This window comes from Rhodamnia argentea, chromosome 7 (genome assembly GCF_020921035.1).
Source record: "Rhodamnia argentea isolate NSW1041297 chromosome 7, ASM2092103v1, whole genome shotgun sequence".
Classification (NCBI taxonomy): Eukaryota; Viridiplantae; Streptophyta; class Magnoliopsida; order Myrtales; family Myrtaceae; genus Rhodamnia; species Rhodamnia argentea.
Genome location: NC_063156.1, coordinates 22,564,861 through 22,590,609, shown reverse-complemented (window position 1 = coordinate 22,590,609; position 25,749 = coordinate 22,564,861). Strand labels below are relative to the sequence as shown.

The 25,749-nt window shown below is 40.3% G+C and overlaps 3 protein-coding genes, 1 long non-coding RNA gene and 1 other non-coding gene across 6 annotated transcripts; 3 read left to right on the top strand and 2 right to left on the bottom strand.

The window, feature by feature from the left end:
- Positions 1–2,285: 2,285 nt before the first annotated feature.
- Positions 2,286–2,359, bottom strand: TRNAI-AAU. The gene has a single exon. It is a non-coding gene; the product is annotated as a tRNA-Ile (tRNA).
- A 112-nt stretch (positions 2,360–2,471) lies between these two features.
- Positions 2,472–4,256, top strand: LOC115734945 (photosynthetic NDH subunit of subcomplex B 4, chloroplastic). The gene is made up of 5 exons (XM_030665976.2): positions 2,472–2,660; positions 2,842–3,001; positions 3,130–3,185; positions 3,278–3,349; positions 3,955–4,256. The coding sequence occupies exons 1-5, from the start codon at positions 2,562–2,564 to the stop codon at positions 4,066–4,068; spliced, it is 501 nt and encodes a 166-aa protein (XP_030521836.1). The 5' UTR covers positions 2,472–2,561; the 3' UTR covers positions 4,069–4,256.
- A 5,114-nt stretch (positions 4,257–9,370) lies between these two features.
- LOC125315956 lies at positions 9,371–18,289 on the bottom strand. The gene is made up of 3 exons (XR_007199298.1): positions 18,128–18,289; positions 13,331–13,334; positions 9,371–9,383 (listed from the first exon to the last, which is right to left on the bottom strand). It is a non-coding gene; the product is annotated as an uncharacterized LOC125315956 (long non-coding RNA).
- On the top strand, positions 9,841–11,831 carry LOC115734934 (thioredoxin-like 1-2, chloroplastic). The gene is made up of 4 exons (XM_030665961.2): positions 9,841–10,531; positions 10,634–10,816; positions 11,008–11,172; positions 11,273–11,831. Exons 1-4 carry the CDS (start codon positions 10,289–10,291, stop codon positions 11,501–11,503), a joined length of 822 nt encoding a protein of 273 aa, XP_030521821.1. The 5' UTR covers positions 9,841–10,288; the 3' UTR covers positions 11,504–11,831.
- Positions 17,553–23,744, top strand: LOC115734939. Of its 2 annotated transcripts, XM_030665966.2 has the most exons (4): positions 17,557–18,107; positions 20,581–20,619; positions 23,095–23,179; positions 23,281–23,744. In XM_030665966.2, exons 1-4 carry the CDS (start codon positions 17,688–17,690, stop codon positions 23,361–23,363), a joined length of 627 nt encoding a protein of 208 aa, XP_030521826.1. In that variant the 5' UTR covers positions 17,557–17,687; the 3' UTR covers positions 23,364–23,744. The 2 variants fall into 2 exon arrangements, with proteins under 2 accessions (XP_048138535.1, XP_030521826.1); XM_048282578.1 differs by lacking the exons at positions 20,581–20,619; positions 23,095–23,179; positions 23,281–23,744 and adding an exon at positions 18,912–19,052 and having other exon boundaries at positions 17,553–18,107.
- Positions 23,745–25,749: the final 2,005 nt, after the last annotated feature.

The window sequence follows — 25,749 nt, the reverse complement described above, 5'->3', positions numbered from 1 at the left end:
GTTGACACGACGCTTTGCAACTACCGGATATTTTCTCTCCCATGCATGTTTTTGTCAGATCGAGTACGGCTAGCAAAAAGTGTGGTCAAAGAGTCAAACCCGTGATTAATGGTGTGATGTACATGGTCGTTGTGTGGGAGGTTCGGATTTGACCATTCCTTGTGAAAAATGCGTGGAGAGAGTTGAATAATCTGCACACAGGCATGGCACGACTTGCATGCTGATTTTTTTTTCCAATTACCTTGTAGTTTCCACTCAAGCTTCCATCACGTGCCTTATCGTTTCTGTCGCTTTGAGCTACGTAGACTTAAAAGACTTGTGGGTCAATGAAATGAATGCTTTAAGAGAATAGTCGTGAACGAAGGAAACCATAACGTCTTCACCGGTTACAACTCAAACAATTCACACTCAATGGACAAAGAAAGCACCATGAACTTACTTTGACTAGACTCTGCTGCACCGTTGCCCTTCCAAATTCCCGAAGCCCTGCTGTAAAAATTACGGATTTTCCACAAAAAAAAAATGATTTTTACAGTACCCTTTTTCATTGTGAAGGTCGCAGAGAGCAATGCAACTTCAGACACTCATGCAAGACAAATTTGGCGACTGACATCATATGCTCATACCTCGGATGAAGCAAAATTCAAATCTGGATTTGGTGCGACTGATCTGTTCTCTGTAAAAATTGCGTAATCCCAACACAAAAAAAAGCAGTGTGAACGGAAGTAAATTAGAGCTTCACAGCCAGATAAAAGAATATTCCTGGAAATGAGCTGGCCAAGAACCTTCCAACAAGGTTACCCCAAAAAAAATATGTATTTTTCTATAATCATACCCAGCAGCCAGCTGCCGCCTACATTTTTTTTTAATCTGATGTTGTTGACCCCAATGGAAAATCTAATTGTAATTAACATCTTCTGTTAGTGGCTTGTCACCCAATAAGCATAAGGAATTGGTTCCTAGTAAGATGCTGTTTGTTGCACATGTGGAAGTTACCAAGATGTTCTCAATGTTGCAGACAAGTTCAGCATTTTGTGAAGTTTTTTGAGTGGTTTCGAGGCAGAGAGACACGGGATTTCAATTGTCCGAAGACATGAGATTCCGTGAAACAGCAACCTTCATATGCTGTGCAATTTCTGGGACAAAGCTCGAGTAGAAAGTGGTTATGGGACAGAAAACAGAGCAGAAAGAAAAGAAGTCAGAAATTTGCTCGAACTACTTAAAAGTGATATTCTAGGATGATGTCCGGTAGACCTCACCCCTTGAAGACTAGATCAAGAGCGAGGACCATGAGCCCTCCTAAAGTTTCCTATGCTGCTTGTTACTTCTCGCTTATACCATTTCCCTCGACTTTCGCTTCTTTCTGTTGCAGCAGCCAATTGACTCTAGTCTAGCGTAAATTTTACGCGGAGAAATCGTTGATCTTCATGATTTTCACAAATAATAAGATTGAAGACAATACCTTTCTCCATAGCGAAGCCTTCAAGCGATCGTTGCAGAAAATCGGAGACGATAAAGACTGGTTTCCCTCTCTTAACACTCCGTTCTTTTACGTTGTTTCTGATAGAGAGAAACAACAGTCCGCTACCTCATTATGTCTGCTAGTAAAACGTCGTTATTGGGGGGCGGAGAGAGGATTAGGCCTTTTATATCTATTAACAGTTGCCGCTTCAAGAGGTGCCTTTTTTCGACCTAAAAAAAAAGGTGCTTTCCATCAAAATACTTTAATTACGTCATTTCATAATCGATGGATTTTAGCATTTAATTCATATTATTAAATTATCAATAGTAATATCACATGGGTCACATTATTTTTATAGTCTCCGGATTGAACCAAACGCAAAAATATGGCGAATTATGTCGGGTTCAATGGCTTGCTCTCTTCTTCTCTTTTTATTAGCCAAATGATATTGGTCTTCCTGATTTTAGGGAGATCGGGTGACAAGGAATGCATGCATTCTCAGGCGTAACGTGGTCTTTGTAGTCGGGACTAGCTAGCAAACTTCATCATTTTTCACGTTTGAGCTAATTACAACGAAGCTAATTTACCAACGAAGAAAAAGGAAAACTTACTTAAGAACAAAATGTAAATTGGCAGTTTTTCTCGTGCACTCGTTGTCACTTAACAAGCTAGGCTGTATAAATTCATGCTCGTAAGATGTACGTGTGCATTTCAATGTGAATTTGGAGCCGAAGATGATATAATTACAGTAGTAAATTGGCTCGTAGAAAGCAACAAATGGGGGCAAAAAAGAAGAAAATTAAAAGGAAGAACGGGACTAAAATGGCCCATGCAGGTCTCGAACCTGCGACCTTCGCGTTATTAGCACGACGCTCTAACCAACTGAGCTAATAGGCCTTGATGTCTCAATCTGCTGATTAAAAGTATTCATTAATATAAAAGCTTTATATCCGTTCGCGCCGCTGGTGTTTTGAAGGGTGGACGCAAATGGTCTCCTTATCCATTTTCTCCCGGAGATCATGCGGTGCAAAGCTTGAGATAAGAGGGCATAGAAACGATACGTTTTCACTCTTTCGGATTCAAGAAGGAAAGTTCAAAAATGGCGGATGCAATGAGGGGCTTCACCATCAACAAACCGCCGCACCTTCGCGGTCACGTCCCAAAGAGAAGATTGGACATGAACCCATCTTCAAGACTGGTACGTTCTCTGACTTTCCTTATCCGGAAATCTCATGACAACTCTTCAGATATTTTATGGGTTTTTGGCTTCTCGGTGATTGAAGTTCGCAACTTTAGCGAAATTGGCCATCTGGGTTGACCAGGATTTAGGAGATTCCTTCATTGTTCTGAAGTAGTTGTTATGGGTCTTGCATTTGAAGCTTGAAATGAGGAAGAGCAAAAGGGCCTCTCTGTGTAAAGTGAATGCCTTTCCAGATTGGACTCTGATGGCGGTTTTAGTCGAGCAGGTTGAAGGCCAGAGGGAATTCATTAGCAACAAATCAATATGGCACCTCAGTGATAAGGCCCTGAAGAATGTTTGTGAGTGTTTCTAGGTCATTCGAGTTCATGTTCAACTCATGCATAATCTCATCTCATTGTTAATGTCACTGTGAAGCTATGGGGTACTCTGCCTCTGCGTACCTTCCTTATTGCCGTTGATTTTGTAGATACTTTCTACATCATGTTCACTTGTTGGGGATGCTTGTTCTTTGGCTCCACAAAAGTAAGATACTCCATAAGCAGAACTTCTCTTCTTGGATTTTCTGATACTGTGAGTATTGACGTTCACGTCTGATATGCGAGAGAATACTTTAGGATCCGTACTATGATTCGGAAGAATACAGGAAAGATGGAGGAGATGGTACTGGTCACTGGATGTATGAGAAGGTGGGCTACTCTTCAACCGCTGATCTCGATTGATCACTTTCTTTCTTGTTTTTCCTAGCTCAACACTTGCCTACTTCTCATGGTAACAGAAAAGGTTGCTCCTTTTTTCCAATGTTCTAAGTCTGAGAACAAGTGGAAGCTGAAAAATGAACTTTAGATTAGACATGCTTGGAGTGATCAGGAAAAGGCCATTATGTCTGCAATCTACGAGGGTAATAGCAACGGATCAGGAGTGCGAAGGACAAATAGCAATTGAAGAGTTAATTATCATCTTCGGTGGAAGGTTAATCCAGATTAGAACAGTCTTTTACCTAGACTAGTACAGCATCAGTTTCTCTCGCATAATTTGCCAAAAATGACCAGTTAGTGAAGGAGCATTCATTTCCAGTATGGTGAAGTGTCAATAGGGAAGATAGAGAGAATTGGCATCTCTTTCTTTTGGAGGGTTCCTGGGTTTTATTACTGCAATTGCAGTAAGAGTGGTCCTCTTCAATCTCAGATTTGGTATTAAGTTACGGCATGTTCGGACCTAGACAGGTTCATTGTCCCCTTCACTCGAGGAGCCGAATGGAACCTTTTTACTCACTGAAATTTGTGCTATGCAGCAAGAAGACATTGAAGAATCAGCTAGAGCAGAGCTATGGCGCGAGGAGTTGATCGAGGAGATTGAACAAAAAGTAGGAGGGCTTCGAGAGCTGGAAGAAGCTGGAAGAAAATAAGGGTCTTAATCCGCATCTTCCCGGCATTTAACATACTCCAACTCCAGTCATAGTGATTCCTATTGAATTCACACCTTGCAGATATCATTGTATATATGGTTCAGTCTTTGGATGATCATTGAGTATACTACAAGGATCACTATCGGCACCGCGATAACACAATAAAGAAATGCGATACGGAAACTGAGGAAAACACTAGATGGAATAATATCCACATCTACAAGCAACCATCTAGCAACAATTAAACTAGCGACATCAATAAGAAAGTTTGATTGTCTAACAGCCCCGAGCCAAGTTTTAATATCTCGAGTTTCGAGTAAAGGCAGAGCTTTAACTTGAGTCTCGGGGACCGACCGTAAACTAAGTTTCAGCAACGACATCTGATGAGCAAGTGAAGTGTCTCTGAAATTCAATTGCACTGCTCTACTTGACCCCTCTGGTACTGTACCTTCACGTACCAGCGGATTATCATATTCACCGTGATAGTATTGGATGCGATTTTCTAATAGTCAAAACAGCATAACTAATCTCAAAAGTTCTGAACTGGGGGGGAACGAAGAAATCTATGGCGGTCCGGTATATGACTAAAAATATTGCACCGAGTACAACATTCATACAACTAGGCTACATTTACGGCAACATGATCCTCACTCACTTGTGAAGGTGCCGAGCAGAGGGTTGCTGATGGTCTTCTTGTCGTACGTAGGGCTAGTTTCCTTTCTCTTTTTTCTCCGGTTTTAGAACAGCTGTGATCACGAGCATGGTGACCTGACTACCATTCACGAGCCTGGTGATTTTTCTATTTCTAAAGAGAAGGAAATTTCTTTTGCTTCTTCGAGCAAAAAAATATAGAAGTAGAAAAAAAAAATTGTGTAACTAAACGAATTTCTACTCCGTAAGTTGCATTACCAAATAGATTTACACTCTAAAAACACTTATGGAGCAGAAATTCTATTCCAAAAGTCATGCGCACCTTAAATGATCAAGCTTGAGGAAGTACCTGTTGACAAGCATATGCTTTATTGCTTAGTCTCTGATTTCAAAGAGATGAACTTTTGTCCATCTTGGACTAATTTTCTTCGGCGAGTGAAACTTTCAACATTGGTATGCATATATAGATTGGTGAGCAAGCAAAGTAATGAACATTGATAGAGAATGAAAGAGTCCATTTTCTTAGCTTTTATTTTTCTATCCATGCATTCCCAATGCCACTCTTGAGAATACCGAAAGAAAAATGTTGATGGAAATGAAGAAAGTTCATTAGTTTTAGTTGGATCAGCCATTCTTGTCCGATGGATCAGCCATTCTTGTCCGATGCTATACGCAGAAAAAGAGGAAAATTTGTCAGAAAAGTCATAAATCCATTGCATTTTTGTTAGTTTAGTCACAAACCTTTCGATTTTACCAATTAAATCCTAAATCTTTTCACTCTTTGTCAATTGAGCCCATTCGACTAATTTTGACCTGAAATTACCACTAGATCGAACCCTCCATTGTGTCGGGACTCAGCACACAATCGCAATGAAGTAAAATGTAAAAGCGAGAAAGAAAAATTGAGACACGAGATTTTTATTATGATTCATCCTTAAACTAGGAATACGTCTAACAGAGGATTACACTATAATTAACATCTCACACTTCTTATTACATCACTCAATTACAAGCGAAAAAATATATATGTCAATAACTATTCATAAACAGGACCCACATGTTTTCTTCTTTTCGAGGTGGAAAATAAACCACACCCTCAGCAAATTGTTAATATGTAATAAAGGAGACTGAGGATCGTGGGGACAAGACAATGAATGAAAAACAGAAGGGGGCGTTAACAAAGAAAATAAAGAAATGCCAAAGTTTCTTGGACTTTGTCTTTTGGGATAAGAGGGGACTGATGTTTCCCATGGTTTTGGGGGAAAACCAGTGGGCAATCTCTCCTGGATGCTTCCCAAGTTTGTCACTGCATAACACTCCATATACTTTTTCTATCCAAAATCGCTCCCCCAACCATTCATGGCACTTTTCAAGAACAAATGATTCACGGACAGGAGTAAATTGAAAGTTCCAGGGCACGATCGCAGTGTCGATCCTCCGAGTATTATCGCGGTATCCATCGATTCTCATTTTCTTCTTCTTTTCTTCCCTTTGTCGACCTTCTGATTTCTGATTTGAGAGTTGTAACTCATAAGCGAACGCTATTAATAAAGAAAAAAATTAAGAAATATCTCGATTAAGGTATTAGGTGTCTGCATCGAAATAAAAGTTTGGGTTATTAAATTCACTGGGATCTGCCAGACGGTCCAAAGCATCGCACCAAAGCATGAAGCATCCTCGTGGGGACATATTATAATGTCCGAGAAAAAGAACAAAATCATATGCAATTCGGTCCCCATCTTGTTGAACTCGGACAGTCATGTTCATGTGATTTTATTCGGAGGTACAAAAAAAAAAGAATTAAAGAAATGACCCCCCAACAACAACAACAAAAAATGAAAATCAAGACCTAAGGGTCACCCTTATCACTACAAAAAAACAAGGATTTAACCACGGAAAATTAGCGGTGAAAATAATTCGTCACTAATTTGCAACGAAACTAGCAACGAAAAAAACATTCGTTGTTATTTGTGATGAAAATAGCGACTAAAAAATTTATCGCTAATTAGCGACGAAAAAAGATTCGTCGTTAATTTGCGACGAATAACTTTTTTGTCACTAATTTGCGACGAAATTAGCGACAAAAAGTATATTTCGTCGCTAAATAAGCGGCGAAAGAGCTATTCGTCGCAAAATTAGCGACAAAAAAGTTATTTATCGCAAAATTACGGATGTTGGTATAGCGATGAATCACTTTTTCGTCGCTAAATTATCGACGAAAACCATGTTCGTCGCCACTTTTGCGACGAAAATGGAATTTCATCTCTAATTTAGCAACGAAAATGTGATTCATCGCTAAATTAGCAACAAAAAAAAATTTCATCGCTAAATTACAGATGTTGATTTAGGGACGAAAATATATTTTCATCGCTACATTCGTCGCAAATTTTGCCACGAAAAATGGAATTTTGTCGCTAAATTAGCGACAAAAAAAAATTCGTCGCTAAATTACAGATGTTGGTTTAGCGATGAAAATCATGTTCGTCGCAAATTTTGCCACGAAAATGGAATTTCGTCGCTAAATTAGCGACAAAAACAAAATTCGTCGCTAAATTACGGATGTTGGTTTAGTGACGAAAACCACATTCGTCACAAATTTTGCCACAAAAATGGAATTTCGTCGCTAATTTAGCGACGAATATGATTTTCGTCGCTAAATTAGCAACAACAAAAAAAATCATCGCTAAATTACAAATGTTGGTTTAGCGACGAAAACCATATTCGTCGCAAATTTTTCCATGAAAATGGAATTTCGTCGCTAAATTAGCAACAAAAAAAAAATCCGTCGCTAAATTACGGATGTTGGTTTAGCGACGAAAATGATGTTAGTCGCAAATTTTGCCACGAAAATGGAATTTCGTCGCTAAATTAGTGACAAAAAAAAAAAATCGTCGCAAAATTTGCGATGAAAAAGTGATTCGTCGCTAAATTACGGATGTTGGTTTAGCAACGAAAACAAATTTTCGTCACTAAATTAGCGACGAACACTAATTTTCGTCGCTAAATTAGCGACGAACACTAATTTTTGTCGCTGATTTTCGCTTCCCGCTCCTCTTAAAATATGGCGCTCCTGTTAAAATTTTCCCTTCCCCGCCCTTATCTATAAATCTCCCCTGCCCCTCTTCTGTCATTCCACTTGCCACTCCCTCTCTCTTCTCTCCCCATTGGCAAAGAAAAACGCCTGTTGCTCTCCAAACTTTGGAGTCTCTCTCAACGTCTCTCCCAACCACCTTCGGAAGAAGCCATATTTCTTGCACGAAACTTTGGAGTCTCTCTCAATGTCTCTATTGACCGTGACTTTGGAAAGAGAACAGGACCAGGGAAATATTCTTATGATAAACTGGCTGTTGCAACAAGCAATTTTGATGAGGAAGGGAAGCTAGGAAAGGGAGGATTCGGGGGTGTTTACAGAGGTCGTTTGAAGGCTTCGGGCTGCGACCTAGCGGTTAAGAGGGTTTTGAAGGGATCGAAGCAAGGGATCAAGGAGTACGTTTCCGAAGTGAGGATCATTAGCCAACCGAGGCACCGGAATCTGGTGCAACTCCTCAAATGGTGTCATGAGAAGGGGGAATTGTTGCTCGTCTACGAGTTCATGCCGAACGGGAGCCTGGACCGGCACATCACTACAAAAAAACAACATTTTAGCGACGAATTTTGCCACAAAAAATTCGTGGCTAACACAGCGTCATAAAATTTAGCGACGGAAATTTGACTTTTTGTCGCTAAATTTAGCTATGAAAATCATAATTCGTCGCTAAATTTTAGTGAGGAAAACACATTTCGTCACTAAATTTAGTGACAAAAATTTTATTTCGTCGCTAAATTTAGTGATGAAATTTTCTTTCATCGCAAAATTTAGCAATGAAAGTTTGATTTCATCACTAAATTTAGCAACAAACTTAGCTACAAAATCTATTTTCGTCGGTAAATTTAGCGACGCTGGATTAGCGACGAATTTTTTTTCGTGGCAAAATTCATCGCAAAAATCAATTAGCGACGGATTTTGTTGATTTTTTTGTGGCAAAATTCGTCGCTAAAATGTCATTTTTTTTGTAGTGTATCCATTTAGGATCTTATTTGATGGCCTTAATGATAGTATGGATAAAATAAAATGAAAGATGATCCTTATATGATGCTCAAGAATGCAATTCAAATAAGATAAGTTCGGGTAATTTGTGAATAAATCATATTTGAACTTAATTATTATAATTTATGCGAGACTCTCTACCACCGTTCATATCGGATAAGTTCGGATAATTGTTGGATAAATCATCCATTTTCTTATCCGGCCCTTATAATTAAGTTACCATAATATGTGGATAGTCATCGTAGTACATGCGAGATTCTCATCTACCATTCAAATCAGATAAGTTTAGGCAATTTGTGGATAAATCATCCATTTTCCGATCCGAACCGCATGATTAAGTTATCATAATATGTGGATAATCAACGTAATATATGCGAGATTCTCACCTACTATTCAAATCAGATAAGTTTGGATAATTTGTGGATAAATCATCCATTTAAATAGAAATAGGTTCATAAATGAATTTTACACCCATTTTGACAGGTCTAACTCCATCCGAAATTCTCGTCCAAATATGTTAAATAAGAAACGGTACCAAAAGATTAAAAAAAAAAAAACCCCTCAAAAAGTTACTGTCCTTTTCGATCCAACTTTCAGAAATGGAATCTTATCCCAGTCCATCATATTCACATCACGAAATCTCTTTCCTATTGACATTTTCTTTGCAAAGCAGAACCTTCAAACGTGCTTGACTTGGACAAAAAAGAATTACATCAAAAACGGGGTTTGAATTTCGGGCGCAATACCTAAAATCCGAGAGTCAAATTAGGTGCCTCTGACAACTTCATGTTGAAAAAACGAGGGCGGAGGCTCGAATTATGTCCGAGGGCTCTTCAAATGAGCAACGGCCCTCGTTTCCTGCTCTTCTAATTATATTATTTTCATAGTTTTTTCTTTTAATTGAAGGTGTGTGATTATATATTATAATTGCAATCGGATAGACATGATCGCGGAAAACGAGCCCTGAAGATCCTCAGAACCGGTCAACTTTACACATGAGATGTGACTCGGACGAGACAGTGCTCAGGTTCGTTGCCCTTATCCAGATCAACTGCATAAAGAACGTGAAAAACTACGGGAACGAAGAACATACAAGTTAGAACCGGAATCCTCTGCAGAATCCCACCGACCTCCACCCCTTTTACAAGCGCCGTTCTCCCTTCTTCGTTTGTTTGATGGTTTGATTCCTTTCTACTTCTCCGTTCTCGCTTGCCGTTGAGAGTTTCAGAGCAGCCAAAAAGAGCAATTCTTCCTGGTCAAAAAAGAGAACTTTTCTTCTTCTTCGTTTTTTTTGTTCTTTTGAATTCAAAAGCTTGTCTCTCACGAATCCAGAGAAAGTGGGTCGTTCTCTTTCTTTAGTTTTTCTCCTCTGTTTGTGCCTCTCTTTTCCGAGATTCCCATTTTCCTTCCCGTGCACGGCGTTTTGGGGTTTGTTCCTTCTTCCTCAAAAGTCTCTGAGATTTTTGTTTTTTCTATGCGATCATGTCTTGTTCTGCTAAGGTCGGGACAAACATTTCTGGGTTGAATGGGGCCGTTGTTTTCGGCTCGAGAACCAAAGGGGCTCTTGGGCTTCCCTCCTCTTCTGGTTCTCTGTCTTTTGGAGAATCCGAGAAAACAAAGTTCCCTACTTTGAGGATCGATTTCATGGGACGACAGCTGGTTCTCTCGGATAAAAGGGTATTAGGTGACTGGAGCAGGAAAGCACCTTCCAGCTTCTCTTTGCGTGTATGTGGATCATCTCTTTTGAATCAAATTCTGTTAGGCTCTGCATTTCGTGGTGCAATCATAATGAAAAGAAATTCTTGCTTGTTTCTTTTGTGTTTCTAGGCACAAGCATCGATCTGTGTAAGCAGAGCTATGAGATGGTGGGAGAAGACTCTTCAACCCAACACGTTGGAGATCAACTCTGCTCAAGAACTTGTCGATTCTTTGCTGAATGCTGGTGATCGATTGGTTGTGGTTGATTTTTATTCACCTGGTTGTGGTGGTTGCAAAGCTCTTCACCCCAAGGTACCAATTCTGATGAGTGCTAATCTTCTTCTTTTTTCAATTTTGTTTTCGCCGTGTTTTCTAATTTTTCTGAGCAGTCGTGCTTTATGCTGGGTCATTTATGAGTAGCGTTAGGCTTGTTCGTTTACTGACAGAATGAAATTCCTTGGAGATTGTTTGGATAATTCGAAATTGCCGTGATTAATGATCAGATTTGTCAGCTGGCGGAGTCTAATCCGAGCGCGATCTTTCTCAAAGTTAATTACGAAGAGCTGAGAACGATGTGCCAGTGCCTCCACATCCATGTCCTTCCGTTCTTTAGATTTTACAGGGGCTCGGAAGGCCGGCTATGCAGCTTCAGCTGCACTAATGCAACCGTAAGTCAGTCTTACATCTGATCCTATATCGACTTTCCCGGAGTTAAAAAAGTCTTTGGACGATCAGCTTGTTCATGAACTGTAACCCTCTGATTTACAGATCAAGAAGTTCAAAGACGCAATAGTGAAGCACGGGGTCGAGCAATGCAGCATTGGCCCTGCAAAAGGTTTGGATGATTCCGAACTCGCGAAACTAGCGGATTGCGGCGAAATACCGAGAGATCTGCGGTTGCCCGTCGTGACGGGTAACATGGTCATGATGGCTAGCTTGGAGAAGAGAGCGGTCACCAGGATGGGGACTGAAGACAAGAGTCCCTTGATAATTGTTTGAAGCATGATGCTTCTTCTCAGATTCAACTGGAAAGATGGCGCTTAGTTGATCGAAGTTCTGCTGTGAATTGGGCAGCCCAAGATTTGATTTTTGGTAATTGTAGGCTGTCAAGTACATATATTTATCATCATCATCATCATCATCATTTGGTCTTTTTCCAAAAACAGGGCCTGTGTTCTTTTTGTCATTGAGCCCTGCTTTGTTTTTTCGTTTGTTAGTTCGTTTACTTTGGATCTGGTACTTGTTTATGTGGTATAAGGATGAGGTTCAGATCGAGAATTTGATTATGATCTGATCCATGATTGGCAAGACAAACCAGTTTGTCCCACACTCTCTTGCAACCTTCTCCATAGACGGTGTTTTCTGCTGCTGTTGACCATTATTGGAAGGTCGGCAGCTTCCCATCCGTGCAGGTGGTTGAATGGATGGATCTCCTTGATTAATCGCTCTCGATTGAGAAGCTTTAATTGTTCCGGGTCGGCCTCTGTTTCGGCGACAGCTGTGAGATCGAGAAGCTAAATCATTCCAGCTCATGCGGGCTATGGCGCCGACGACGGAGATTGAAACGGTTCTTGAATTCGGATCTTTTCCGGTTCTTGAGGGTAACATTGTGCAGATTGGGCAATCGAAGTGGTGGTTGAGGCCGGAGAGCTTCTCTTTCCGGGTCATAAAATTGACTTTAAAATACCATAAGACTCTCATTTTATGACCTCCTCCGAGACAAATCAATTTGCACGCTATTTCGACACGGCCTATGTTGAAATTGGTTTCGTCATCATCCGTGGATCGAGAATCGCATCGGAAGCTCTCTTCTTTTTTGGGGTCAAAGTAATATTACATGCATGAGAAATATTCTAATTCAACTGTGAATCAAGACAGATCTTACGCAATTTCAAAACAAAACAATCATCATAACAAGATTATGGGCCACACGTTCAAAGAGCATATTGTGATTTTCTTCACACCAAAATCGACGGTCGATCAATAAATCTGTCTTCAGCAATGAGTACACACCGACATCTCTATCTCTTATTGCAATTTTTCCTTTTAGCGGTGTACGTCTAGATTTGACGTCCTCAATACTATTACCGAACAGAGTAAAAAGATTGAACGAACACAGATCTGATACCCGTGAGAGCGAAACCTTCACGAGCACAGATCTAATACCCCGTAAGAGCGAAATCTTCATGAACCTTCTCTGATCTCTTTCGAAATTGGACTTGTTCACCAACGAAACCACATTGAAAGCTCTTCTTCATTCAGTGAAAATTTGGAGTGCAAGTATTCATTTATTTATTTTTAATTTATGGCAAAGAGTAGGTAGGCCCTAACTTGCAACTTTTTGACACTTTTCAATGGAGCATGAATGGTTCTTCCACGGTAGATCAAACAGATGCCGTGGATCTGACGTGGATGGGCCCCTGATGCCAAGCATCGGAGGGGCCCACCAGAAACAATGTTGGGTTAGTGTCGTGAAAAAAAAAAAAAAAAAGGGTGGATAGTGTCATGGGCTGCAACCTATCACTTTCCCAAGTTAATATTGCTGACGAGGACACTTAGCTGAGGATATAATTGCAACTTCATGAAGAAGGAAGATCCATGGAGCCGTCGGATTACCAATTTAGAAAAATCTCCCAAGAAAGATTATACTAATTAGATCTGATCATGGAACTAGCAAGCGCGAGTCGGCCAAGATTCGATCCCGATTGAGATAGATTTAGGCGGGGTTGAACAAAAGAATTTCAGCTGTGAAGCCCGACTCGATGGACACAGGACTCGTCCACTTAGAAAACATTATGTTCACGTTTGGCGGACGGGATAAAAGACTTGTCTTTCGGTTCCCGTACAAGACAAGATAATGCCGGATATAAAAGGAATATAGCTCGAATTAAGAATATCATATGTGGGGAGGATATGATTTATTATGTTCATGATATAAACGTTTTTTTTTTCCTCGAATAACAAACTTCTTAAACTAATAAAGTTCAAATGATAATTAATGTTAAGTGATATTTAAATTTTAATATAAAAATGAAAATTTAAAATAACAAAACAAAAGTAACAACACTTTTTTATTTTATTTATTCCTATTTTTTCATTTCGCTCTATTATATAATATATATATTTGGTGTCTATATTTATTAAGCATTTTAGCTACGTTAGTATATTTTATTATTTTTTTCTTAAGAAATGATGGATGGGAATAAAAAAAAAAGAAAAGGAAAGGAAAACAACAACTACAACAATAATATATTTAAATAAAAAGGAAGTAGAAGAACCCATATTTCAAATGACCAAATTCAAAATTAAAAAAAAGGATCTTTCTGATTCTCGAAGAATTAGGGTTAATGAGATATATATATATATACACACACACAAGCGCGCGCGCTCCTTTTTCTTCCCCTTCGTGACTCTTTGGTTCACATTGAAACCCCACGAAAAAGACAAGAGAATCGAAACTCCTTTCCCTCAATAGCTTTGTAGTTCACATCGAATGTTTACAAAAGCAACAAGGGAGTCGCAACTTTTTCTCCTCTCTAACTCTCCGGTAGGGGTATCAAAAAAGCTTGCGCTGGCTCGACCCGGCCCGAAAATTCATCCTAATTTTCTGGCCTTTTAGGCCGGCTTGGTACCGTTAGGATCGGGTCGGGTTGGGCCACTCCAATTCAAGCCTTTTTTTTCACCCGTTTTCTTTTTAATTTATCTTATTTTCATTTTAATTTTTTATATTCTTTCATTCGACGGACATATTAAGTGATTTTGATTCAAAAAAAGAAAAAAAAAAAAAAAAAGAAACCGACTCGACTCAGCTCGAAGAGGGTTTGGGCTTGGTCAAGCTTGGCACTATTTAGTTTTGGACTGGGTCAAGACTCGGCCCGTTGACACCCCCGCTCTTCGGTTCATGTTGAAACTTCATAAAAGCTGCGAGAGAGTCGAATAAGTATACTTTCCTAAATCGTAAAGGTCAGCGATTATGCTCTCTCTCTTACTAGATTTGGCGTTCTATTCTTTGATGTTGCTGTAGCCCAATTATATTTTGTTGAACTGTGACTTCACAATGCTACAATGAGTTACGTTGCTATTTAAGGTTTAGATTGTGCAATAATCATAAATTGTTTACTAGAAGTTGATTCTATTTGTGAATTTGGAGTATTTTTAGTGGTGAATTGCGACATTTGAAAATATGAAAATATCCCACTTTGTTACGAACTTCACCAAACAATGGATATGATATAACAACATTCCTTGAATTTCATACCATCTTCTATTCAATCCTATCTTGATTAGAAATCTAGATGACCAAACACAGTCTTCAAAAATGCATAGAAGTTTTCTTTTTTTCGGTTTGATGGGCATGCTATTTACATAGCTACATAGACAAGAAATGGAAGTGAAAAACCCTTAACCTCATGAATAGATTTACTTTATTTAAACGTCAGACAACGCCACTCGATTACCAAAGCAACATAGATATCGACATAGAAGAAGACTAGAAAAATTCTTAAAGGGGGAGGGGGGGTTCATGAAGTGTTGTTTAGTGACCAAGAGCTATACTTCACCAAAAGTAGATCACCCCTCTGGAATTTTGGGCCACTTCCTCCTTGTTTGATCATTGAGAGAAGCTTTTCTCTACTATTCTTTTGAATTCTCTGAAGTCAATCAGTCCATCCCCATTGTCGTCAAAGGCCCGAATCAAACTCCTGCAATCGACGTCGCAGAGCTGCTCAAGGCCCAACTTATGGAGCACATCGGCCAGCTCTCCGGCATCAATGTACCCATCACAGTTCCCATCGAACACGCAGAATGCCTCCTTCACTTCCTCCAGGCTTGGCCCTTCCTCCTCGAAAAGAGCCGCAATTTCCCTGACCCCTATTCTCTCTGGAACCTCGCCACGGTCATCGTCGCCACCCAGGTTCCCGAAGATCCCCAGCCTCGCCATCGCGGTCTCCACTTCCCGTCTCGACAGCTCCGTGTGGTCCACTGTTTCACGAGTGGCGCAGATTGGAGCGGTCGGAGCTTGACGAGCCGGAACCTCTGCATTTCGGTTCTCGCCGTGGCAGCCGAAACACTTGCTCACCATTGAGTGCACATCACCCAAAGTCTTGACCCAGTGTCTGAAGTCCGAGTACAAGGCACGAAGCAACATCTCTAAGTCGAGAATCACTAGTGCTATGACCATGGCAATGAGGGAGAAGACGGTATTAGATTTTATTGCCAGTGCTTGCTCCATTGTAAACTCGGCAATCAGGGTAAGAGCAAAACCTGAAGAAACAGAGCAAAGAAAGAATAAAGAAAAGACTTCAGTTTGGGGATGCCACGATTTGAACACCAACAGCTCCCAAGTATATGTAGCAAGCTAAAAAGAGAGACTTCGAGCAGATTCGTCGTGGAAATTGTGGAAGAAAATGCGGTTCCTCCTTCACGAAAGACTCCACCAAAGCTGAGATATCTTTATAACTTTTCCCCCGTCCTACAATTCAATGTGCTCTCTCTCTCTCTCTCTCTCTCTCTCTATTCTTGTTCTTGAAGATACCATGTACCGAACAAACCAGAGTTTCCTGGTACTTTACCAGATTGCAAAACACGTTGAGCTGGTCTTCCGGGTGGGTTGCAGCTTGCAATTGCAATTGCAATCAATTCTCTCGGTAGTTTCTCCCAAATTGAAACTTGGAATAGGGAACATTTTTTTTCGCCTGAGTGCGTGGGAACACACAATTGTCTTTGCTGCAGAATTTAGAATCGAGTGCAGGCCAATGCCCCATGAAGTGAATTGATAGAATAACTTTAATGGGTTCTTTTATTTTATCGTTTGGCTTTGCCTTCACAAGAGGGTCGGACAAAGACTTGAGGGTGGACTGGTGCAAATCACAAGCAAAGGAAAAAAAAAGTCTTTTGCTTTTCCAGGAAGTTCATTCGCCTTGTCCTAAACTCAAGGTCACCTTTCACTAAGGGCCGGCCCTTCTACGATCCTTCACGGGTCAATCCCGGTCATAACGCGTCATAGTCACGTCCATTTCTTTATCATTCTCGTGGAAAGTGTGGCCAAGTCAAACTTTAGCGTGGGTTTGATTCAGTATTTTCGAAAGTCTTTTGAGGCCCCAAAGCCTCTTGAGAAAAATTTAGAGTGTTTGGCGATCATTCTTGAGGGACTTCAGGGCTACGGCTGGTCTTGACATGGTTGAAAGATTAGCATTAAACTTTCGGCATTTTCGAAATATTGAATGCCCTCCAATTAACGAAAATCAATCAATTGCATGCATTCAAAACCTTACTAAGCATTCAATTTTATCCCTATGAAGAAGTAAAACCCTAGATCTATTGTTCATATTCTTGAAGGCGGTTGATGAGGGCCGTGTCCGGCCTGCGAAAGGCCAGCAAGGTTGCGCAACCAAGGCGATCATCGCCCGAGGTTGCGCTGCGCCCAGTGTGACGATCGCCCGGGTAACGCAGCCTCAAGCCTCGTCGCTTGGGATCGCACGACCCAGGCGTCCCTCTCTAGGGGTCAGCCACAAGCAGCCCTTTATTAGAGGATTTGATTTTTTAATAAAAAAGTTTGGGAAAATACATCCAAAGCTCTTTGCAAACATTTTTTATTTTGTCAGGCACTCCTTGACTCAAAGTCATTTTACAATGAATTTTTTTTATACCAAAAACAATTTGCATTTCTCCCAAATTTCTTCGAACTAAGGGCATTCGCATTTACTCAATACACATTTGAAAGCTGAACCAAACGCATGCCGTCAAAGTAGGCATGACCACGGGTCGTAAACTACTGGTTCTTGGGTGGGGCCCGAGGGGAAGGGAAAGAGCAACGACTCTTTTCCTAATTTTTTTTTTTAGCCGGTTCCTAATTTTTTAAAACCAGAACCGGTCCGACCCCTCACAGGACAGTTCCGATCAACGGGCTAGTTCCAATTCTTTCACGGACCGGTTCCGGGCCCAAATAAGCCCGTGGCCATGTCTACGTCCAAGTCATCTCTCGAGACTCATGTCGTTTCACCTGAGAGAGGGAGAGGGAGAGAGAGAGATTCTATTGGATAATGTGGAGCATGCTCCCAAAGAGAAGGGAAGAGAAGAGAAACTGGCTTATCACGTGACTCGAAGCTCCATGACAGCCTCCTGAGAGGACCTCCGACCACTCTTCTCGAGCTTTTGCTTGGTTCATCCCAGAAAGGCGAAGGAGATGTTCCCCAACAAGAAGCACTCGAAGCGAAGGCCTCGCGCCGCTGCCCAGTCCTCGCCGTCCGCGCCACGCGCCGCCACCCCCGCCCCCACCGCACTGCCTTCATCTCACCGCCCTTTCACCCCCTCAACCTCTCTCGTCGACCAAGAGCTCGAGACTCTCCAGGACACCTCCTCCTTCCTCTTGGAGAGCCTCCAAATCTCGCTCGACGGAGCCGCGACCCCCACGAGCCCTAATCCTAACCCCAGGAGCTTCCCTTACAGCGTGAAGCAGCAGTGCTGGGACAAGGCCGACAGGCTCAAGGGCCGTGATCCCGACAGGTGGCGTCGCGACGCCGTCGGGAACATCGTGTTCCGCAAGCTCGTCGGTTGCCCTGGGTGTCTCTGCCACGATTACGATCACATCGTGCCTTACTCTAAGGTACAAGGGTTCCATAAAACTTCCTGTCTTGGACTATGTTTAGAGAATTTGGGTTGTGGCTTGAGGATTGCGTTGGTTTGACGATGTTTGGACTTCTCAGTCAAGTTTTGCGTTCTACATGGAGTGAAATTTTAGGGTAAATTTGATGCCTTGTTTGGTTAGCGGAGGTTCTTTATTGAAGGTGAAACAGAGAGACGTATCAAGAACACTTCTTTACTTAGTGTTGCGTACTGTTCTCGAAGATAAATCTGCTTAATGAAGCGACTGCAACTTCAGGGCCACTTTGGCTGTCATTCATTCTTCGGTCTTCATTTTCAGTGGAATATGTCAGAAGATGCTTTTGTTGGCCGCCTCTTTTTTTTCCTCTTAAAAATTGGAAATGCCAATACTTGCCCACTAAGTTAATAGAAGTAAATTTTATGAAGTACTTCCGCATGTCCTTTTTTGATTGGAATTGGAGCAGAAGCTATGTTATGTGTGTAGATTGGAGACTAAACTAGAACTAGCTTCATATCCTCGTACAAGACTTATCCTCACTGGACAATAAGAATTTCACCCAATTTTGTTCTGTTTGTTGAGAATAATTTCGGGGCACGGGTTTTGAAAGTCACCTGGTCTTTAGTGTTTGGAGCAGAGCGAAGGCTCTGTGTAGTTGGGGTATATGCTTTGTACTTTATGGCTGGGCAATGTAAACAGGGCTGGTTTCGTATATTCTTCTCGGAGGCAGGATCTTGTCTTTAGTTATTGTTCGAGGGTTCAGTTAGCTTCAATAGAAATAAGGATGAGTTTTTAGTCAATTTGAAGGTGGTTTTATGGGAGTGGGAGGGTATTCAGATTGAGTTGGTGTGGATCCATAAGCTGAGCGCAGCTTCAAACGATGCATTGGGACACAAATATTTCCAATGTCTGTATCAAACTTTTGATCAGTGAAATTGAACATGGTCCAACTGTTCATTATTCTCTTCCGAAAACTGTGGTAAGAGAGTAAAACTTCTGAATCATACTAGAGTAATGTTCAAGGAATTGGTTCTTGGTCAAACAAATGTTGGATGAGTCATCATAACATATTGAAATTTGAAGATTGGCTCTGGCTCTGGCTCTGTGAAGTTGGTGTGGATCCATAAGCTGAGCGCAGCTTCAAATGATGCATTGGGACACAAATATTTCCAATGTCTGTATCAAACTTTTGATCAGTGAAATTGAACATGGTCCAACTGTTCATTATTCTCTTCCTAAAACTGTGGTAAGAGAGTAAAACTTCTGAATCATACTAGAGTAATGTTCAAGGAATTGGTTCTTGGTCAAACAAATGTTGGATGAGTCATCATAACATATTGAAATTTGAAGATTGGCTCTGGCTCTGTGAAGTTGGTGTGGATCCATAAGCTGAGCGCAGCTTCAAATGATGCATTGGGACACAAATATTTCCAATGTCTGTATCAAACTTTTGATCAGTGAAATTGAACATGGTCCAACTGTTCATTATTCTCTTCCTAAAACTGTGGTAAGAGAGTAAAACTTCTGAATCATACTAGAGTAATGTTCAAGGAATTGGTTCTTGGTCAAACAAATGTTGGATGAGTCATCATAACATATTGAAATTTGAAGATTGGCTCTGGCTCTGTGAAGTTGGTGTGGATCCATAAGCTAAGCGCAGCTTCAAATGATGCATTGGGACACAAATATTTCCAATGTCTGTATCAAACTTTTGATCAGTGAAATTGAACATGGTCCAACTGTTCATTATTCTCTTCCTAAAACTGTGGTAAGAGAGTAAAACTTCTGAATCATCCTAGAGTAATGTTCAAGGAATTGGTTCTTGGTCAAACAAATGTTGGATGAGTCATCATAACATATTGAAATTTGAAGATTGGATCTGTGATCAGTAAGAAGTCTTGAAATTTACCCCTAGTAAAGGAAAGATCATGGCAATGGTTTTTGCTACTGCCTTTCTGTCACCTCTCTTAACTTGTGATATTTCCTTTTGCTGATGTTTTCGTTTGCCAGGAGTTCCCAACAACCCCCCACCCTCTTCCTTCTATATCTTAATTTCGAGAATGTTCACATTGATGCGCCTATATTATCTGAAGAAATGCAACCGTCCTTTGTTGCTTGTCCCCATGTTTTCTGTGAGTTACTTGTGCACTATGGATTACCAGTTTGTTCATGTTGCCACCTGGATCTTGCATCTGTCAACTCGTGACTTTGAACTTTTGGCCAAAAGAACAAGTGGCTGAACTTTTTAATGCAATACCTCCCCCTTGTACAGTAAAGTGCTCCTTTACCTGCTACGTAATCTCTTTGCAAATATGTTTCTACCTTTTTCATGCATGTTGGATGAGATCATCAAATGCTGCCTAGATTTCTTGATATTTAGTGTCCTTTGTCAGTTATATGGCTAGACTTATGCTGTTCTTTTCAAATCACTTTTGTCTCTAACTTGGGATTAATAGGACTGTCCTCCGATTTACAGGGAGGGAAAAGCACGTTGGAAAATTGCCAGGTTTTACAGGTAGGAGTTTCTTTGATCTCTGTCTCTACTATGTGTTTCTATGCCTAAGCAATTTTTCGTGGAGACCTATACATGGGATAATACATACAATTGTGCATGACTTATTTTGTTTCATGCTTCAGCACATGATTTCAATTTTAATGTCAGTTCATTTGCCTGGCACTAGTGAACCCTTTTTTCCTTCTCATTCTACTCTTGAGTTTAAAAGGTTTGAAGATTTTGTGGTTAGTATATTCTCATTGCTTTCTCATAAGTTGGCTGCAAATGCTTAGCCAATTATAAAGGGTTAATACCATGAAAAACTCCAAACCGGTACACCCGTAATAAATTTACCCCAAACTATTTTTTTGAAAAACCCCAAACTGGTACATGTGTGACAAATTTACCCCAAATTGCCGGGTTTTATAGGTAGGAGTTTCTTTGATCTCTGTCTCTACTATGTGTTTTTATGCCTAAGCAATTTTTCGTGGAGACCTGTACATAGGATAATACATACAAATGTGCATGACTTATTTTGTTTCATGCTTCAGCACATGATTTCAATTTTAATGTAAGTTCATTTGCCTGGCACTAGTGAACCCTTTTTTCCTTCTCATTCTACTCTTGAGTTTAAAAGGTTTGAAGATTTTGTGGTTAGTATATTCTCATTGCTTCCTCGTAAGTTGGCTGCAAATGCTTAGCCAATTATAAAGGGTTAATACCATGAAAAACTCCAAACCGGTACACCCGTGACAAATTTACTCCAAACTATTTTTTTGAAAAACCTCAAACCGGTACACGTATGACAAATTTACCCCAAATTATTTTTTTGACCACCAAAAACCCTAAACCGGTATATCCGTGACAAATTTACCCTAAACTAATTTTTTTAACAACGAAAAACCCTAAAATGGTACGTCTATGACAAATTTACCCTCCGTAAAATTGGGTTAATAACACGAAAAATCTCAAATTGATACACCCGTGACAAATAATGGGTAAAAACCCTAAAATGGTATATCTACTAATTACCACGTGTCATCCAACTTAGTAACCTCACGATTGGATTTAATTAAAATTAACGGAGGGTAAATTTGTCATAGGTATACCAGTTTGGGGTAAATTTTTCACAAGTGTACCCGCTTGGACTTTTTTGTGATAAAAAAAGTAGTTTGAGGTAAATTTGTCACAAGTGTACTAGTTTGGGATTTTTCGTGGTATTAACCCAATTATAAAATAATAAAAATTTTGTACGATCTCTTTATTTTTGCTATAATTGTTTGGAAATTTACTTGTAACTCTAGTTTTCGAAAAAGGGAGGAACATAACAGGAAGAAAAGCAGTGAATATTTACTGGAATTCCAGGAATCCTCTTGTAATGAGTGTCCGATTGTGATTACCCTCATGGAAGATGATGCAAGATGTTTGATCCATCTGTCATCCAGCCACTGGCCTTTAATCTGAGGCGTGAGAGATCATAACTATCAGGCATTATTTGTTGCATGTACATGTGATTCCTGTCTGAAGTTTGATGTTTTCACTGCTTGATGGTGTAATAACTGCTCTGATCAACATGGAAATAATATATGAGCAAGTGCGTTGAGCATTCAGGGTTTTCAGCTGTCGTAATTACCTGGCAATCCTCCTATTACAAAATTAGCCAACCAACAATAGTCTCCTCTTTCAACATCATTGCTAAACTATTGCCATGACCTCGTAAAGTGCCTGGTGGTCTTTGCCATACCGAGAGCTTCCTGTCTGTACTCTCGACATGAAAGCAGTAATTTAACCATTTTCCATACGGTCCTTAATCCTTTTTTGATTGACGACCTCCCAGCCCATCGGAAAACAAAGTTCAGTTGTTTGAATCAGATTGATTCGCAAGAAGAGATCAGGCATAATAATCATATTTTGAGCCTTTTCTCAAGGTTATGATGAGAAGGACTGAAAGAAAGGAGAAACCTGAACATTAACTACGACATATGAAAGGAGAGATGCTAATTTCAGAAATTTAAGCCATCTTTGTTGTTGTTTCATAGAGCAATAGATCAAAGGTGTATACCTTCACACTTTTTGGTAATTTGTTGTCCACTATTCTCTTTATATGCAAATACATATATTAATGACTTCAAGATACCTCATATGCATGGTTTGTGCATCTAGCCTCTTTCTTGATGCTCTAACCTATTTAGCGAATGGTTGATCATTTATGTAAGCATAGGCTGGCTGTTCAAATTTCTTAAGATCTTCCCAGATGGTGCCGCATGGAGCTATTGTTATTTTTCCAAATCCATTTGGTTGCACTTCATATTTCAATGTGCAGTAATATGTTTAAAGTTTAAAGTTTTGGCCACTTTGAGAAATCAAAAAGGAAAAGGCTTCTGCTTTAGTGCCTTTTTGGGCGTTCTTTTGAGTTCTTACTCTTCACATGCGTTTTTTGGTGGAGAAGAGGCTTCATTTCTTTGAAGTAAACTGAATATTGTTTTGATAGTGTAGGCAACAGTAAATCGTTCAAAGGGAAACCAGACAGAGATTTCTAGAGCTGATCTCATCAGGAGAAGTTCTTATTGCCGAGTTTCAGGTATGCTTTGTCGCGTTAGAATTTACAAATTGGATCGAAGTGATCGACTTTCAATTCATCCACTTCCTTCTGTTAACTAAAGCTCATTGTCCTGATAGCAGACCGTGACATGGATCTTCTTGAATTGTCCGCATATGGCAATGTTCGCCGGGACCATGATTCTGGTGGATGCAGAATACAGTGACTGAGCGATACCGTTGGTCAAACCTTTCTGCACTGTGCAACCGGGTTTCCAATACGTTCGGCATGCCGGAGTTTCAAGACTCTGGAATCCAAATCCTTTCTTAGTAAAAGATCCTCAAGAGTCTCGAGTGTACATTCTGTATTTGAAAACTACAATTCTCGTCGAAATGCAATCAGATGCAATTGTTAATTGTGATTTTGCCCAACTTGCATCATACTATGAGCTGTTCCCAGCTCATGAAGTTCCGGTTTGAACAAATGACAAATTCCATGATGATGGACCTTTCAGATTCATGGAGGGTTTGAAGAACAAATGACAAATCCATGCTTTCTTCCCCACTTTTTTTTTCTTGTTCAGATGGAAAAGTGAGGACTTTTCTCACCCACATAGTTTCTTTCTTTAGATTTTGCTTTTCAAACCCGCAAACTCGCTTTTCTTTCTTGGGTTGGAGGAAGCACTAAATTTTTCCATGCGTTCCCAAAATGGAGAAGAAGCAGCAGCACCATGGAAAGCTACAACTCATATTGCCTTGTCGCCATCCACGCGTCTTTTACCTAATTTTTTTGTGTGGTGAATGACCAAAGCGCGACCCACAGGGTCAGCTTTTGAGCTTTTATTGCACACTTTTTATCTCTTTGACTTTATGATTCTCTCCTCCTTGGCCAAGCACCTTGTAACCTAAAGTATGAATTGGACCCTGATAATGTTGCAGGGTCAAATTTATGGATAGAAACGGGCGTCAGGTCCGCACCGTCTCTTCCAACGTAAGTCCTACCACCTCGTATCATTATTGAAATAGATTAAACCAGACCACCATGTTCTCATTTCCCATCGTTTTAACATTAGAATATATATATATTCATATGAAAAGATCTCTTTCACAGAAAGTTTTTGTGAAATGAAAAGAAGTTATTGATGTTCTAATATTCCTCCACTAAAAGTGAGTCAAATGAAAAGAAAAGAGGGAAGAAAAAGAGGCCCTCAACGTGCATCACAACACTTTTGAAGTGGAATTTCTGCTTCAAAAGTGATTTTGGAGTAGAAATTCGTTTGGTAACGCAACTTCCTGGATCGAAATTCGTTTGGTTACACAACTTTATTTCTGTACTTTTGGAGGGAGCCACTAGAAGAAGTAAAAAAAATAATTAATTCTCTCTAGAGGTAGAAAAATCAACTTCTGCTTATAAGTAGAAGTATAGACATTAACTTCTCTCCACAGTTTGATTTCTAGAGCATAAGAGTTGCCATGCACGCCCCTTAAACTGCTAAAAGAAGTGGGATGGCAAGAGCCTCTTTCCCTTTTCTTGTTCCACTTTTATCCAGTTGCTTGCTTGAGACACCTGCACACTATTTGTTCTGCTGCTGGTCAACTGAAATTAGGCTTTGGCAGACAAGATAAAAGGCTAATTGTCCCTTGGAAGAGAGGTCAGATGGAGAAGGCCATCGTCTAGAAGCAAAAGAACAACAGAACAAAGGCAAAAGAAAAAAAAAAAAAAAAAGATCCGAAGCAACTTTATTGAGTTTGGGACCCAGAACATGGCCCTTGCTTAAATCCCAGTTGTGGCTCATATCGTCTCGCAGGCAACAAAATATCTGAGTGTCTTCTTGCGGCTGAGAAAAGGAGGGACACACATGCAAGAGAAAAAAATCAATGCAGACTATGAAAAGTGCTTCACAAAGAAATTTAGGTGGAGAAATTCTAAGTTGGTCTTATCCAAACTCAACAGGTCACATCTCCTTTATGTTAGGAGGAGGACAATCTGGGTGGTTCATGTTTGGCAGAAGATTGGAAAACAACAAGAGAGAACAACAAAAACCAGCAAAATTATGAAAGAAACCTTCATCTTTGTGTTCCCTAATCATGCCTTACTCTGCAACTCCTTTGGCTCATGGAGCTTAAACACGAAACGCTGGCCTCTCCCCGTTTTTACTTTTTACTCTCTTGCTAGGCTGGTCACTTATGAATCTGTCCGAATGAAAGGCCATTCTCAAATTTGTGAGCACGAATTACATGAATTAAGCTCGATTCGTTCAAAGCTGCGACTTCATATCGATGAATATCGTCCGCGCGGGATTGAACCTCCGATTTCTCCATCCCCCCACTCGAGAACTAAACTAACTTATTTGGGTTGATATCGATCATTTGATAAATGCAAGAGTTACGCCATCAATGGGAGTTGGACGATAGCTGGACATATCACCATCTGGTCCATCTTTTCTTTCCGCCCGAGTAGTATTGCTTCATCCATGACGGAGATGGAGCCAATGGAGGATGACTCCATTTGCGTAGTGCCCTCTATTTCGAAGAATCTGAATCTTTTTCTGAGCCTCTCGCGGCAAACTACTGCATCACTTTTTTTGTGTGTCCGCAGCATTCTCGATTGAG